This window comes from Micropterus dolomieu, linkage group LG06 (genome assembly GCF_021292245.1).
Source record: "Micropterus dolomieu isolate WLL.071019.BEF.003 ecotype Adirondacks linkage group LG06, ASM2129224v1, whole genome shotgun sequence".
Taxonomy (NCBI): domain Eukaryota; kingdom Metazoa; phylum Chordata; class Actinopteri; order Centrarchiformes; family Centrarchidae; genus Micropterus; species Micropterus dolomieu.
Window position 1 is genome coordinate 3661588 of NC_060155.1, and position 13987 is coordinate 3675574.

At 40.1% G+C, this 13987-nt stretch overlaps 1 protein-coding gene across 3 annotated transcripts in view; it reads left to right on the forward strand.

The window, feature by feature from the left end:
• Nucleotides 1-13987, forward strand: part of LOC123971937 (extended synaptotagmin-2-like) — a 57598-nt gene that overhangs the window by 259 nt on the left and 43352 nt on the right. For 2 of the 3 annotated variants that reach the window (XM_046051036.1, XM_046051038.1), the window contains exon 2: nt 1283-1670. In XM_046051036.1, the coding sequence (XP_045906992.1) occupies nt 1302-1670 (369 nt within the window). In that variant the 5' untranslated portion in view covers nt 1283-1301. Of the gene's footprint in view, nt 1-244; nt 335-455; nt 553-1282; nt 1671-13987 lie in introns of those variants that run through there. The other variant, XM_046051037.1, reaches the window with a different exon arrangement.

The following is a 13987-nucleotide window of genomic DNA, read 5'->3' on the forward strand; positions in this document are numbered from 1 at the left end:
ATTTTCGCTGGTGTTTGGTTTACGCAGTGCTGGTGGTGAACTCCTAGCCTCAATACGTGTCACTTTGTGGATCGAACGTCACGACAGACTCTGTTAAAATACAAGGCAGTTAAGAGTTGCTGCGCTTAGCGGTAAAACTGTACACACGATCATGATTGACTGCAGTGCGTTTTGGATTTAATAGTCGTTGCTCTTCAATTCGGCATACATACAACAAAACCTAGCAACACATATTTCAGCAAAATCTCTAAGTTACTCTCACAACCGCTTCACAATTAACGTTGCCTTCGACGGCGGGGTGTTTTGGTTTTGGCAGAAGATTGTGGGAAAAACGGTGGAGGCACTTTTCAAAGTTGAAATACCACTAAAACATTTTGTGTAGTTGTATTGGATGTATGCCGAATTAAAGAGTGCTTCTAAACGCTTCCAATTTTTCAAATTCTTACTTGTTTCAGATTTCTCAGGAAGAAAGGTAGCAAAAACTAGCATTTTTGCATAGGAGGTCAGGCACTTGAATGGCAGTTCAGCCAGCGGTTGTTGTGGGTATGAAGTGTAAGTTAGGCTCTCACTTGTAGGCTACATGACTGTGTACATTTTGTAGACTAAACAAATACAGCTTAAACAAAGGGTGGTAGTCATTTGCAGTTACCAACTTTTTACTATCTACTTGTTGAAGAGAGATTTCTGTAACATGGAGACTCTGGATAAGTCCTAGTAACGTTACTACCATAGACTGTATATAAAAAGGTTACCACACAAGTATCCGTGGTATCCTTTTTTGATTAAAAAAAATAAAACAAACAAACAAACAAAACTAGTTTAGATTAATTCTAATTTTGAGATTTTCATGGATACATGTTGAACTTGCTTCCTGATAATTTAGATTATAATGTTATCAAATTTTTAGTTGTTTGGAGCCTGGTACTTTTGGGAGGTCTTTGGTTCACAGGAAGGGAGATATTTTATAAAGACATTTAACCAGCCCTGTGCTGTCCTTACACACTCAGTGTTAGCACCTTACAGTCTGTAGTTAGCATTGATCAAAAAAGGCCAAGTAAGCCTAAAACACAGCATCTCAATGGTACATATATGAGCTAGTAAGTTAGCTTGTTGATTACATGTTGTGCTTGACTAGAACTACAGCGTGTCTGTGATTGAAGATAAATATCTTGCACCATGAAGCCTCTAATTGGCAGTCATGAAACAAATGCAATTTTGTAAGCCACTGTTTGTGACAAGACATTAGCATCTAGTGTAAATGTCTGTCAAAATGTCTTTCCAGTGGGGAAATAAGTACCAAGATGGAGGGTTCGGCGGCACCAGGTGTCAAGGCAAATGGACCCGTTGCAGCGGCCAGCACCGCGGTGAGCTCCACCACAGACCCACCTCTGTCCCCAAGGGCGCTGGACGCAGAGCCAGAGTCGTCTCTGACAGATGTCAAGCAAATGTGGATTATATTCGGCAAGACTTTTGCCATTATCTGCCCGATCTACATCTTGGGGTACTTTGGGTTCAGCTTTAGCTGGGTCATGATTGGACTCGCCATTTTGTTCTATTGGAGGAAAAACCACGGCAGTAAGGACTTCAGGATAAACCGTGCCTTAGCATTCCTGGAGCATGAGGAGAAAGTATTGAAGCAAAGCGTGCCTACTGTTGAGCTGCCACCATGGGTAAGTCTCTGTAATCACTGTGTTGTCATTCCTGCTTTGTATTTTGAGTCTGTTCCAAGTGTCACCCTTCCCCTGGATGTTCTTCCAGCCAATACCAAGTAAAAGATGTCAACACTGACTGTTTGCCTGCCAAACTGGCTGACAGCGATAACTTAATTCACAACACTCAACCTTGCTTGTGAGGTGTTGAAATTGCATAGGAAACTTTGACTACACATATACATGAGACATGAGACATAAAGCATTTGAACACTACACTCTCATAATATAGGGGACTGCAATCATTTTATTGATGGAAAAGGCCATTTTGGGGGAGTGTAGCTGGCAGCTAATACAGCAATGTGAGATCATAGGTTTCCCCAGAAGTTTCACAGTACTTGCAGTGCATTAATAATGTGCATCAGTCTCTGGAAGATCTTTCTCAGACGGTCCAGTGGAGTTTAACCTCGGAGAAACAACATGGTGACATTCAGGGCCACCAGGGATCAAGAGATTCATCATCTCTGACACTTGATACTCCAGCACTTTCATTTTAATCCACAGGACAAAACAAACTTTGTTGCCTGTTAAAGAGGGCTTCACAAATAGCCATGGAAAGGTCACACATTCTGGACTTTAGTTAAAGACACACAAGCTCCCCATCCATTCCAGGACTCATCTTTATATGTTTTTGTTGGAGAACACAGTATAACTTGACAGTACAGTATCAAGTTTTTTTCCTTACCCTTTCCTTACACTTTTCGAACAATCCAGGACTCCTTTTGATCATCCAAAGGAGTTGTAGTCTTCAGTTAATAATTTTCACATGGCCTCTGAGCCTGCGGGGCTCTCGAGGATGGCACTGTTAAAGCAGGAGAGTCATGAAACCTGTTCTGATGATCACTTTCTGTATTCTTTAGAGCTGCAACAATTAAACGCCTATTAAATTAATGGCCTTCTCAATCACTTCTTAAATGTAAATGTTTTGTGGTTTTCTTTACTCCTCTGTGACAGTGAAAATAATCTTTAGTTGCAGCCCTAGTATTCATACATTCCCTTGGTGTGGTTGCCTGTCTGTGTACAACATGACATCCACATAGCTGCCATTCTCTCTGTCTACTCATTCTCTGGTCTACATGAAACAAGCTCATTCAGCCAAAATGACTAGTTGCTTGCATCCAAGGAATGGAGATTAGCATGGGGTGTGAACTCACAGGCTGTACATACTATATTATGTACCGTTTGTTTGTCAGAGCTAATTCTGCAAATGAGTTGCTTTGGCGTGTGTTGTTAGAGATCAGTAGGAGCAATAGATGAAAAGCATTGGTTCAGTAATGCATGGTTCCAATTTATAATTTCCAATCTTCATGAAACACCTATTATCTGGAGGGATACTCGTGGTTTAAAGACAAAATTGTAGTCTCAAAATGTGTCTATTTGTAATATTCGGCTATATTAGTGAAATTGACTTGACAAGTATGTAATCTTTTCTTTGCTAGATGAAAAATCTTTTTGTGTGTCCTGACAGGACTGATTATTTTTGTTTTGGCTGGTCGTCTGTCACACCTGTCCTTGCATGATAAAAACTTTACTTAGCCCTCAGAGAATCAATGGCCTGATTAGATTTTGGAGCACTTTACTGCATAGATTTGCATATTAATGAGGAAGATTTCTTTACAAAAACAAACAACTCTTTCATACCTGCAATTGAAAAATTTGCCTCAGTGGCCACTTTATTAAGTGCACCTATACAATCTATTGCAATTCAATACTCAGCAAAAGATTCTTCCATTACAACGTTTATAATGGTATTTGTTTTTGTAGACATTTTTAGAGATGTGTAAATTCAATGATATGTTCATTATACACTATCCTTTTTATATGAGGGGGCAGAATATTACAAACACCTCTGAAGATAATATAGTTCAGTACAACACCACCACTAACTATGACCTCTGTGCTGAAACATGATTTAACCTAATAAAGAGGCCACTGAGTGTAAATGTGTGGACTTTATATCTATGTAATGTAAAAACAGGTTTCCTTCTAAATAAATATTTGCTGAGTACAGTATGCATTAGCTGAGTTAATGACTTGGTGATATGGCCCCAAGATAATATCACAATATTTCAGGGTATTTCTGTGGTAATGATATAAAGAGCCTAAGTGCCCCCATTCTCCTTCCGCCCCATGGGACCTTATTTTGGAAAAGAAATGTACAGTAGTCAACGGGGACAGACACCTCATTTATTGATCCTGTTTGAATTGTGTCCTGAATTACACATATGGTGTTTGTCAATTTAAAAGATGCCGAACAAACATGTCGTCACGGTTTGGATGTTGTTCACTGTTTCAGAAGCAGACCGCCCTATTGCAATATAATGTTGGGTGACATTTGCTATGGAAACCTGCAGCACTTGTAGAAGCGGCAGCCGGTAGCTCCTTCAAACTTTGCTACACTTTTGTTTTTATCAGTTTTTTTCTGGCTTTCTTGCCGAAAACACGTATTACCTCTGAAATAATCATTGGAAGATGAAGACGATGATGATGAGCAGCAGACCAAGATCCACCCAGCCCAAACGAACCCGACCAGTCGCCACGGCAGGTGTGGTGATCGCTCAGAGGAGAGGAAAGTGAGCCGGGAGAGGAGCCATGCTGGCCCAGCTTGGACTTAATTCTGCTCCTGAAGATCCGGTCTGGACAAAATGGGACTCATGTTGACCAAACAACTGAATTCAGAGACTGTTTTGTCCACATTGTTACAGAGACCTGCCCCATCAACATCCCAGATCAAGCACTCGACAGGCGGTCCATGTTCTGAGCTGTCAGCGCAAGGCTCCGGCAAGAGGAGGTGGACTGTGTTTTACATTGATGATGCTTGGTGCTCAAACACAGTCAAGATGGACTCTGTCTCCCAGGTGTCAGACTGTATTGTGAAGATGAAACTTTCATATTGTCATCTGGTTGCTGCTGTTTACACCCCAGATGCAAATTCACAAAACGCACTGTGGAATGTTTGGGGTGTATACGTGTATGTATATTTGTATAAATTGTTTTATTTTACGTGTTGCCATATTTTAATGTAGGCCTACACCTAATTATAGTTGTTTGCGTAGCATGGAACTACAAATTTGGAGAGACGCGCGATAAAGTTCGTTACACATTTAATTTAACTGGATAAAGCCATAAATTTCTTAACTTAACTCCAGCACAGAGAAAGCAACGCGAAAATAAAATTGCGACAGTTTAGAAGGTTATTGAAGCATTTCCAGCCAACAAGAGCTACAGGACTCACGTCTGTGTCGCCTGAGCGTCGGAGGAACGTGATGTTTATCGAGCTTTATTACCTGCTGTAATCAGCTGTTCCGCTTGTTTTGGAGAGGAGGAGACTGACTTCGGCTCTGTGTAGAAACCTCTTGGCTGATGAAAACTTAAAACAAACAACTCAGGACCCAGTATTTAGCGTAACTACATCAGCTGTTCGCTGTAAACACACTGCTGTTTCCTAGCAATACATATCATGCCAACATACGATCTCAGGCGGACACCGGCGAGACTCGTGTGGCTATTTGACTGTTGATTGTGATTTATTGGTTTGCAAACTAAGGTGGAAAAGAGAAGAGCAGTTGTAGAAAAACACCGGACATTCTCCAATTAATCCAGTAGCCTCCACTCTCCGATTCAGAATTTCACTGCATGGCAAGCCCCACCCGCTACCTCTCCCTCTGCTGGCCGCTGTGTGTATGTGTGCCCGCATGTGTGTGTTTGTGTGTGTGCAGGAGTCGACATTGAGAGCAGCCTGATAATGAACAGTACGATCTTCAGCCTGGACCTGTTTAGTACTGCGTTTAGGTGCCCATCACTAATAAACATCTTTTTTTATTTTTTTTATCGCGTTTCAAGTCAAATTCGATTTCATTAAAATGACACAATGTCTCTCTCAAGACATTACCTTACATTATAGGTCCCGCTAGCAGTATCTGCAAGCTCAGACCTTATTGATTTTACTTTCCTTTTACTTATTGAGTAGACAGAGCTACTTATGTGCAAATGAGTGGGCTCTTTTTGAAAAGACTAGAGATATTAGCTCAATAACACCCCCCCGCCCTGCATTAAAACTTATTTATAACTTACAAAAATGTGAAGGAATGATCGGGGATCGGATCTGTGGGAAAGAAATCCATATCACAAATTTTTTCTATCATATTAAAAATTATACTGATATATGAAACGGCAGACCCTTTATGCCAGCAAGACCCGAACACAACCACCTCCCATCACAGAGCGTTCCATCAACACAGCCATTATCACTCAGACCTTGAGAAAACACGCAGCTCAGCAACAACCCCGGGCCAATGCAAAAAGCTTTGCGGTAAGCAGAGACACAGCGGTGGAGAGCAGCTGTCATGTTTGTTATGTTGTGAGTCAGCAGGCTTCTCTTTTGTCTTTATGTTGCATGTTTGAACAAGTCTGTGTTACAGATGTTTTAACCCTAAACAACGTGGCTAATAACATCTGGATGTGTAAACCAAACAGTGCTGACTGAAGGCTCCTTGTTTTCCTGATTAAAGGGAAACTGAGAAACCAGTGAAAGGATGTCAAAGCTTTGACGTGCCCTTCTGAACTTTGACCCCTGTCCCAGTTCTTCATAGAAGATACCTTTTTATCTATTTCACCTTTGTCACACTGACCTCAAAACTCAATGATGAGGAATAGAGAAAGTCCCAGAGTCACTGTGATGAGTTCTTAGCTAACTCAAAGCTGCAACTAAAGAACCATCGGCAGAAACAAGCGTGTAATATCTAATCTGAATTCTCACATTTAAAAAGCTGAAAACAGTGTATTTACATCTTCAAATATCACTTTTCTGTTGATTCATTAATCAGTTGTTAATTAGACAACTAACTGTTTCATCCTTGCATGAGACGTACTAAGCACTGTGAGGGACAAATAATCATTTGATACGACAGCTTCTGCTTACTTCTCTGTTGTTGAATTTCCTAAGAAAAATCTGACAGTCAGAGCCAAATCCTTTTCTTTTCAGGATCGATGCAAAAAATTTGCGTCGATGCTTTTTAGTAATCGAATTAATCGATTTAATCAATGAATTGTTTCAGCCCTATTCTAATCTTATAAAAACAATGAAAAGCATCAAATTCTCACATTTAAGAAGCAGGAACTAGCAACATGTTCGGTATTTTTGCTTGATAAATAATTATTCTGTGATATTACCTGTCTATTTACCTTTATAGACATCGGACTAATTTAATTTTCTCTTTAGTCGCGCAGCATCAAACACAATGGGTAAAATGTCATAAACTATAAAACCAATATACGCTCTGTATTTATGTAACATCAGCAAAATGAACCACATCTGCAATATATTGGCAAGCAGCAAACCAACTGTGATCACCACCAAAATATGGATTTTGCTGGAGAGCCCATCATCTCAGCCCATTTCTCTCAGAAAATATGGCTTGAATGAGCATTGATGGGCAGTGTGCGTAGCAGCTCAGAGTTAACAGGCCGAGAACACCTGAGGTAATGCTACAGTTTTATCTTCCCCTCACTGCTGACAGACACAAAAAGAATATAATATCAGGAAAACATAAAGTTGTTGTGGTCTCACTGACATTCAGGAGCATGTATGTCAATATGTCAGAGCGTTCATCGATCAGTTGATTGAAAGATTAATTTTTTAACACAAACTAAATATCTTCTGGGTTTGGACTACTGGTCAGATGACATTGATTACATCACTTTGTACCTTTGGATATTGTGATGGGTATGTTCCACTGTTTTCTCTTGTTTTATAGACCAATTGATTAAATCAAGAAAATAATCTGCACATTAATTAAATGATAATAAAAAACAATCGTTAGTTGCAGCCTCTCAATAAAAATACCTTTCTTAATACAGCCAGTTGTTTAAGTGGAACTTGAATTAATGTTTGTTTTTGTCAAACAGTTCCAATATAAAGCAGTGTTGAATGGTTAGCCTTGTAGCATACAAGGTCACTTTGATAAGTTGGTGTATCTATGTTCTCAACTCAATACCGTCAATCTGAGATCCACCTTTAAATAAGTTATTAGCAAACAAGAAACCTAGCTAATATGGATAACTATGTTAACGTTAGAATACAATTGCGTTGTGGAGGTTAGCATGTTGTACTTAGCTGCGAGTCAATATCAACTGCTCACCCCCCCCTCTCGTGGGCGCCACAGATACAGTGTCATTCTGTGGGAAACACTGAAGTCACAACACTGCAAGAAAAAGGCTTTTACATTTCCTATCCCTTGGTTTTTTTATACACTTTTGTCCTGTTCATTCTAATTTCATCACTTTCCACCATTTACCATTATCAAACATCACAGACCCTTGGTCTTACTATCTATCAAAGTTACGTGTGCCTTTGAAAGAAGCCATAAGCTGTCTTTTCAGTCTCTGTTTTCATGCAGTCTGTAACTCTGTAATGGGTGTGTCCGCCCATGATTACTCGATTGCCCTGTAATCCTTTGATCCTTATAAGCTGAAAAATCATAAAGTTTATGATAAACAGAGCAAAGATAAGCGGAGTAACAATCCTCTCTGCAGCCTTTAAATCTCATAATGTGATTAGCTATGCATGACATGAAATATAATAGATTTTCTTTGTAAACAGTGACATTCCAAATTAGACAATTTGCTGCAGCCACCAGCCAGTGGTCAAATACTGTAACTTTTTAATGCTTTTATAAATGCGTTATCTCTAGAAGCCTCTTTGGCATCAGTTTGTCTGGAATTTAAGTAATAAACCGGAACGTCTTTGTCAAATAAATAATGATGTAGCGAACATTACAGGACAGATCAGTTGCTGTACATTGCACAACAACTCTAAACCGGCTTTATTAAGCATGTAAATGATCTCCAGCAGAACTTTCCCCAGAGCTGTCAAACACACTGCTGCACCCTTAGTGCAGATTCGGATAAAGAGACCTGTTATTGGCACTTCTCTATCATCAGGGTCTCATATGAGCTGAAACAAAGGAATGCAGGAAGGTCAACACAGCCAAGCTTTTTTATTCCATTTTTACCCCCCTGAAATTCTTTTTGCTCAGGTCTAAAAAGTATTTGTTTCAACCCAGCTGATGGGAACACGCCTCTAGAATCCAAAACTTGGCACTCAGTGTAAACCTTAAGTCACGTGTTTGTTATGCTATATCAACACAGCTCACATCAACTCTTCATGTAGATTAAAGCAAATGTATTAATCCTCTTTTCCTCGTATAAAAATAAACCATAAAATGCTGTTTTATCACATATAACCTGATCAGGAGAAGTGGAGCAAAGGTGAAGCAGGGGAAATCAAAACAGACAAATGAATGCCCCTCCCCCAGGTGCCACCCAGGTTCTTTAAAGAACCATACCATTATTGACACTATTAAATCAATCCATCGGTTAAGGTTAGTACCTATCATAAGTTACCGGAGTCTTCAAGTTTTTTAGCAGTTAAGCCCAATATATTATTAAGGCAGTTAGTTGGTCTGCTAATTGATTAATAGAAGAATAATTTCAGCACTTTAGTTTTTTTCTGAGCTCTCAACACCAGAACCAGTTCTATTCACTGATGAAGACTGGATCCTCAGAAAAAGCTCTTAAATTGACATTTCAGTTGATCAAATATCTTTATTATACTGAGATCTGCAGTGTTTCCTCTATATGCATTCTGAATCACGACCGCCGCTATTAAAATTTCCCACGATCATTAGACTATGTGCTACAAATGTTTTCACTTGCACACTGTGCGAGCACAGCAGCACTCAATGCTCTGCTCGCTTCCTCTCCTCGTCCTATGCAGAACAAACATGACGGATGGTGTTATAAGAGCAGCGTAACTCTGAATCAGGAGGTGCGTAGCGAGTGTTTGATTGTCTGAGCGGCAGAAAGTGACGGTGAACGCGAAGCCGGTTAGCGCTAAGTTAGCTAACAACTCCCCTCCCCTTCAGACTGTGCAGCTGGGCAGGAAAGCTTCTACAGCAGCTACATAGCTGCTATGTAACTTAACAGTAGCTCAATTTATAGAAAGTAACTGGAGGCTGTATTTTATTACTGCCTACTTGTCCAATGTTGAGAACATCAGGTACAAACTTAGACTAAACTGACGTAGCCTGCAGCTCTGTCCTGTACAGACTGAATAAATTACTTTTCAGTTTTCAGTCTGAAAAAGTGGTTTTGGAAAAGAAAGGACGGAGGTGACCAGAGGAGCTGAGGTTAGTAAAGCTAATTAGTGATGCAAACTAGTCCTGTTAAGCTGATGAGGAGATGTTTCTCTTTGGATTTTAATGTGCAAATAAAACGCACCTCAGAAGGGAGGAGATTTCTCATGTTGCCTATTTTTCATATTAATGTCTACAGATAAATGTCAGAAGCTGTAAAATGAAGACACAGAAGACAAACATGAACAGTGGTATCTATAATGATTCTGAGGTCATATTAACAGGGTTTTCCTGCCATTAAGGCTTAGGGCTGATGCCCAAAACATGCTGTGCCATCACTGTAAAATCAATCCTGCCCCTGCTGCTGAAAAAAATCCTAGAGGAAACACTGAGTCTGCATATCTTTTTAACTTTTCACTAAACAACAAAACAGAGCACTATCAAGCTGGATTATTAAGATGTTTGTGTGTGGGTTTGGAAGCCTTCAGATGAATGATGGCAGTGTTTGAGTCAGCGGAGGACAACTGCTGTACTGGGAAAGTTCCTGCTGTAGGTGTGGATAGGGTGGTGCTGGAAAAGTTCCGCCAAACTCAGCATATGCCTTCTGCCTGATAGTTAAATGTTAAAACAACGTGATTTGTAACAGTTCAAATGCCTTCAAAACACAGACATGGAAAGTTACTATGACCGCAGTGGAGATGTTTCTCTCTGCGTCTCTGTTTCTCTATGCCTTCAGTTCGTCTCTGTGTACTCGGTTAACACGTCGTGTGGGGCTTCCCTGTTCTTTTGATGTGCCAAAGGGTGGGGCTCTGCCCTACAGCAGTGAATAGAAACTATGTGGAGGAACAGAAAGGCCTTGTGCTCCTTTGGCCTGCTTTTACCTGCAGTCTGAAAGAGTCTGGACTGTTTTCTTGTAACTCTGTTCTTCAGCATGTTGGGTTTGACTTTTAGGTTGTTTTTTCATCCATATCTGTTGAACTTGTTAAAGTATTGCCTGTTTATACTGAGGGGAAGCCCTCAAGGATTAAAAGTTTCATACAATCTTGTCTTGTAAAAGTAACCTTGTTGTTATTGTTTTAGTGTGCTGGAGTTAAATTTTCTAAAATTTTCTTAAATGTACCGTAAATTTACTGCAGGTATTAGATTTGCTGATGGTGCGTTTAAGGCTAGTGGGAAAATCAGTTTATGTTTAGTTTGCGTAAGCTGCAGACGTTGACGGCCGGACTCGGGTCATATTTCATTATCATCAGTTGTGGCTGCAAGATTGGGAGACACAAGTTTAAAGTGGTTGGAGGAAGATCCGATCGATCTGTGTACCTCAAACAACCTAACATCACATCTCATGTAGTTTACGCAGGTCCAAAAACGATCTAAGCTATAACTACAAGTTAAAATAAAGTGTCTCTTTTCACTGATTTATTTTTCTCCATGGATTATGCATGTTTATCTCTCTTTTCGATGTGTCAGGTAAGCCGAAAAGTGAAAGTAATAAATAAAACTATTTGTATAGGGGCAAGTAAAAATTGACTTGCGGCAAGTAAATTTGTGACGCATTTGCCCAACTGGGTAAGTGGAAAAAAATCATTATTGGTGAACCCTTCAGATATTTGGTTTTAAGTAGTTATACAGGAAGTCAGGTCAGTACTCTGACTTCCTGGCACCAGCTGAGAGGTGACCATGGCACATTGCTGCCAAATATTCACTTTCCATTCAAATGTATTCAAACTATATTGTCCTTTGAGGAAAGTTTAGCTGGTCAAAAGGGTTATAGTGACACACACAACAGAAACACAGCATGCTGTGAAAGCACAGTGAATGAGCAAAAAGTGTCATCAACAACACAATTAACTGCGATTTCACCAGCTTAAGCAATCAGAAAGTGGATTGATGGTATGTTTTCCTGCCTAAGGAAGAGACTGTTTTGAGGGATTTAAGTGTATGTTTTTGCTTTATTATGCATTGACAACATGGGAATAAAAAAAATTAATATGTAATATTGTGCATCGAGTTCAACCCAAATCAATAACATCTAAGACCCTTTTTTCGCAGGAAGTAGTTGTAGCTAACTACAGACTCTAATGCAGGCTGTCTAATGGAAATCTATAAAACTTTAGTCCGGTTCTGTGTTTCCACCCTTCGATCAATAGAGCACTCAGATTCCCTCGTCTGATCTTTCTCCTGGCTGCAGTCTGTCCTGCTCATGTCTTCGACAACTCGTCTCTGCATCTCTCTCAGCTTAAATATAGTCAGCATGGACCAACCATGTCGTCATGTAGACTCCTTGTTTATGCACCTTTCATCGTGTTCTGCAGTTGCAGGAGAAGCTGACTGAGCAGGCTTCTTTGTTGTTTTTCTCTTCACCCTGGAGAGGAGAGTCACTGCCCTTCCTTTCGAAACTGACGTTGATCTTTAGTAAGCAGGCAGTGAAAGAAGATGACACATCCATCACCAAAAGTCAGGCTGCAATCCTACTAGTACTGATCAACAATACAGTTGCCAAGTGGGAGGGGCTGCTGGTCCCAGAAGTGCTTTTTCCCATTTTTGGTTCCTATTAGTGCCTGAGCATGAAACATGCGAGGATACTATTAAAACTGAAGGAATTATTTTTCTGCAAAGTAAACACATTTTTGGCGGCCTTAACAAAACTCACCAAGCTTAGCAAAAAATTCAAGGGTGGTAAAAATTTACATGTCACACAAAACAAAACACGATCAGATATAAATCCTCCCACTTCATAACTCTAATGGTTCCTTTTCCAAAGCAAGGTACCTTCCAACCTCTCATACTGTATTGGAGGCCCTTCAGGAGCCATGTTTTCTCTTCAAGTCTGTTGTACTTGCTGTTCTTGAGGTTAGGGAGATGGAAACAGCACTGCGTATAAAGAAATGCAGTTGTTTGTGCTGGTGTGGGCGTGTTGCTACAGGCAGATGAAACACTATCCAGGGAAGCCAGTGTGAGTGATACATCCATAAGTTTGTAGGCTTATTGGATGCACTACACAAGCACTGCCCAGCGTTTTAGAATTCTGTCAGGATTTTAAGTCTGGAAAGTTATCATGGCACTACTCTTATACAGTGGAAAGTTGAGCCATGTACTGCCGGATGACCCTGATTTATTTATTTATTTTTTTACTTTCTTATGTTTTTTTTTTGTCTCTGCTCTTATTGAAAAAAGGCTGCATTTTCTGACACTGTGCCATTCTTGGTCAGAAAATGGCCTTCCACTCACTTCTCCAAAATATGAACACTTTCCTCAATACTACAAACATTAAAAAACTTATTTAGAGCAAGATAAAGTTGATAATGGTCAGAAAATGAATCAGGGATCATCTTTGTTATCGATTCTTTGTTTATGAGGTTTTTGAAGCAAAAATGCAAAAATGTTTTGTTATATATATATAATATAGTTGTGAGCTAAATATCTCTAGGTTTCAGACTCTAAAGTGATTCTTTGACATCTTGTCAAATCCATTATAGTGGTTTATTTTCTCTGTCTGGTCCATGCTACCTGCCCCCAGTGCTTGCTAGTAAATAGCAGCCAAAATGTTCTTCTGCTTGAAGTCTGTTTATTTGTCATTTGTCTCAGCTATTTTTTATGATTGAAGTTATTTGTAACAGACATTGGGTGATGATGTCTATCAGGATAAGTCAGTTTTACATCAAGATACTAGGGGCTGGGTTTACTAACACCCCGAATAAAGAGTACTAAATTTTGTGTGCAAAAATATTGCACGTGTAATTGGAGGACCTGTTATGGATGATTAACTTTTGGAGTTTTAATGGCTTCTGCCAGGAGAGTCGGGAGGGAAAGCAGCCGCTGTGTAAAAACCTCGGTTTGTTTCATTCAGTGCGTCCTGAGTATGTGGAAATCGTACGTTCCTGCCCATCCTGCCTGAGATTGCACTAAGTACAGCACACCTGGAAAAACTGCTTTGGGAAACCCCAGCAGAAACACATACAGTATCACCGACCGTCCACACCGTGCCCGGTCTCTCCGCGATCTCCTGTCCCTGTACGCCCCAACGCCCCATTCCCTCTTCGATACCTGTAATGGGTTGTGTCGTTATTACGACCGCTGCGCTGTGAACAGTTGGTGATCGTTCATTCTGGCTGGATGAATTTTACACGTGATCCGTGCACTACT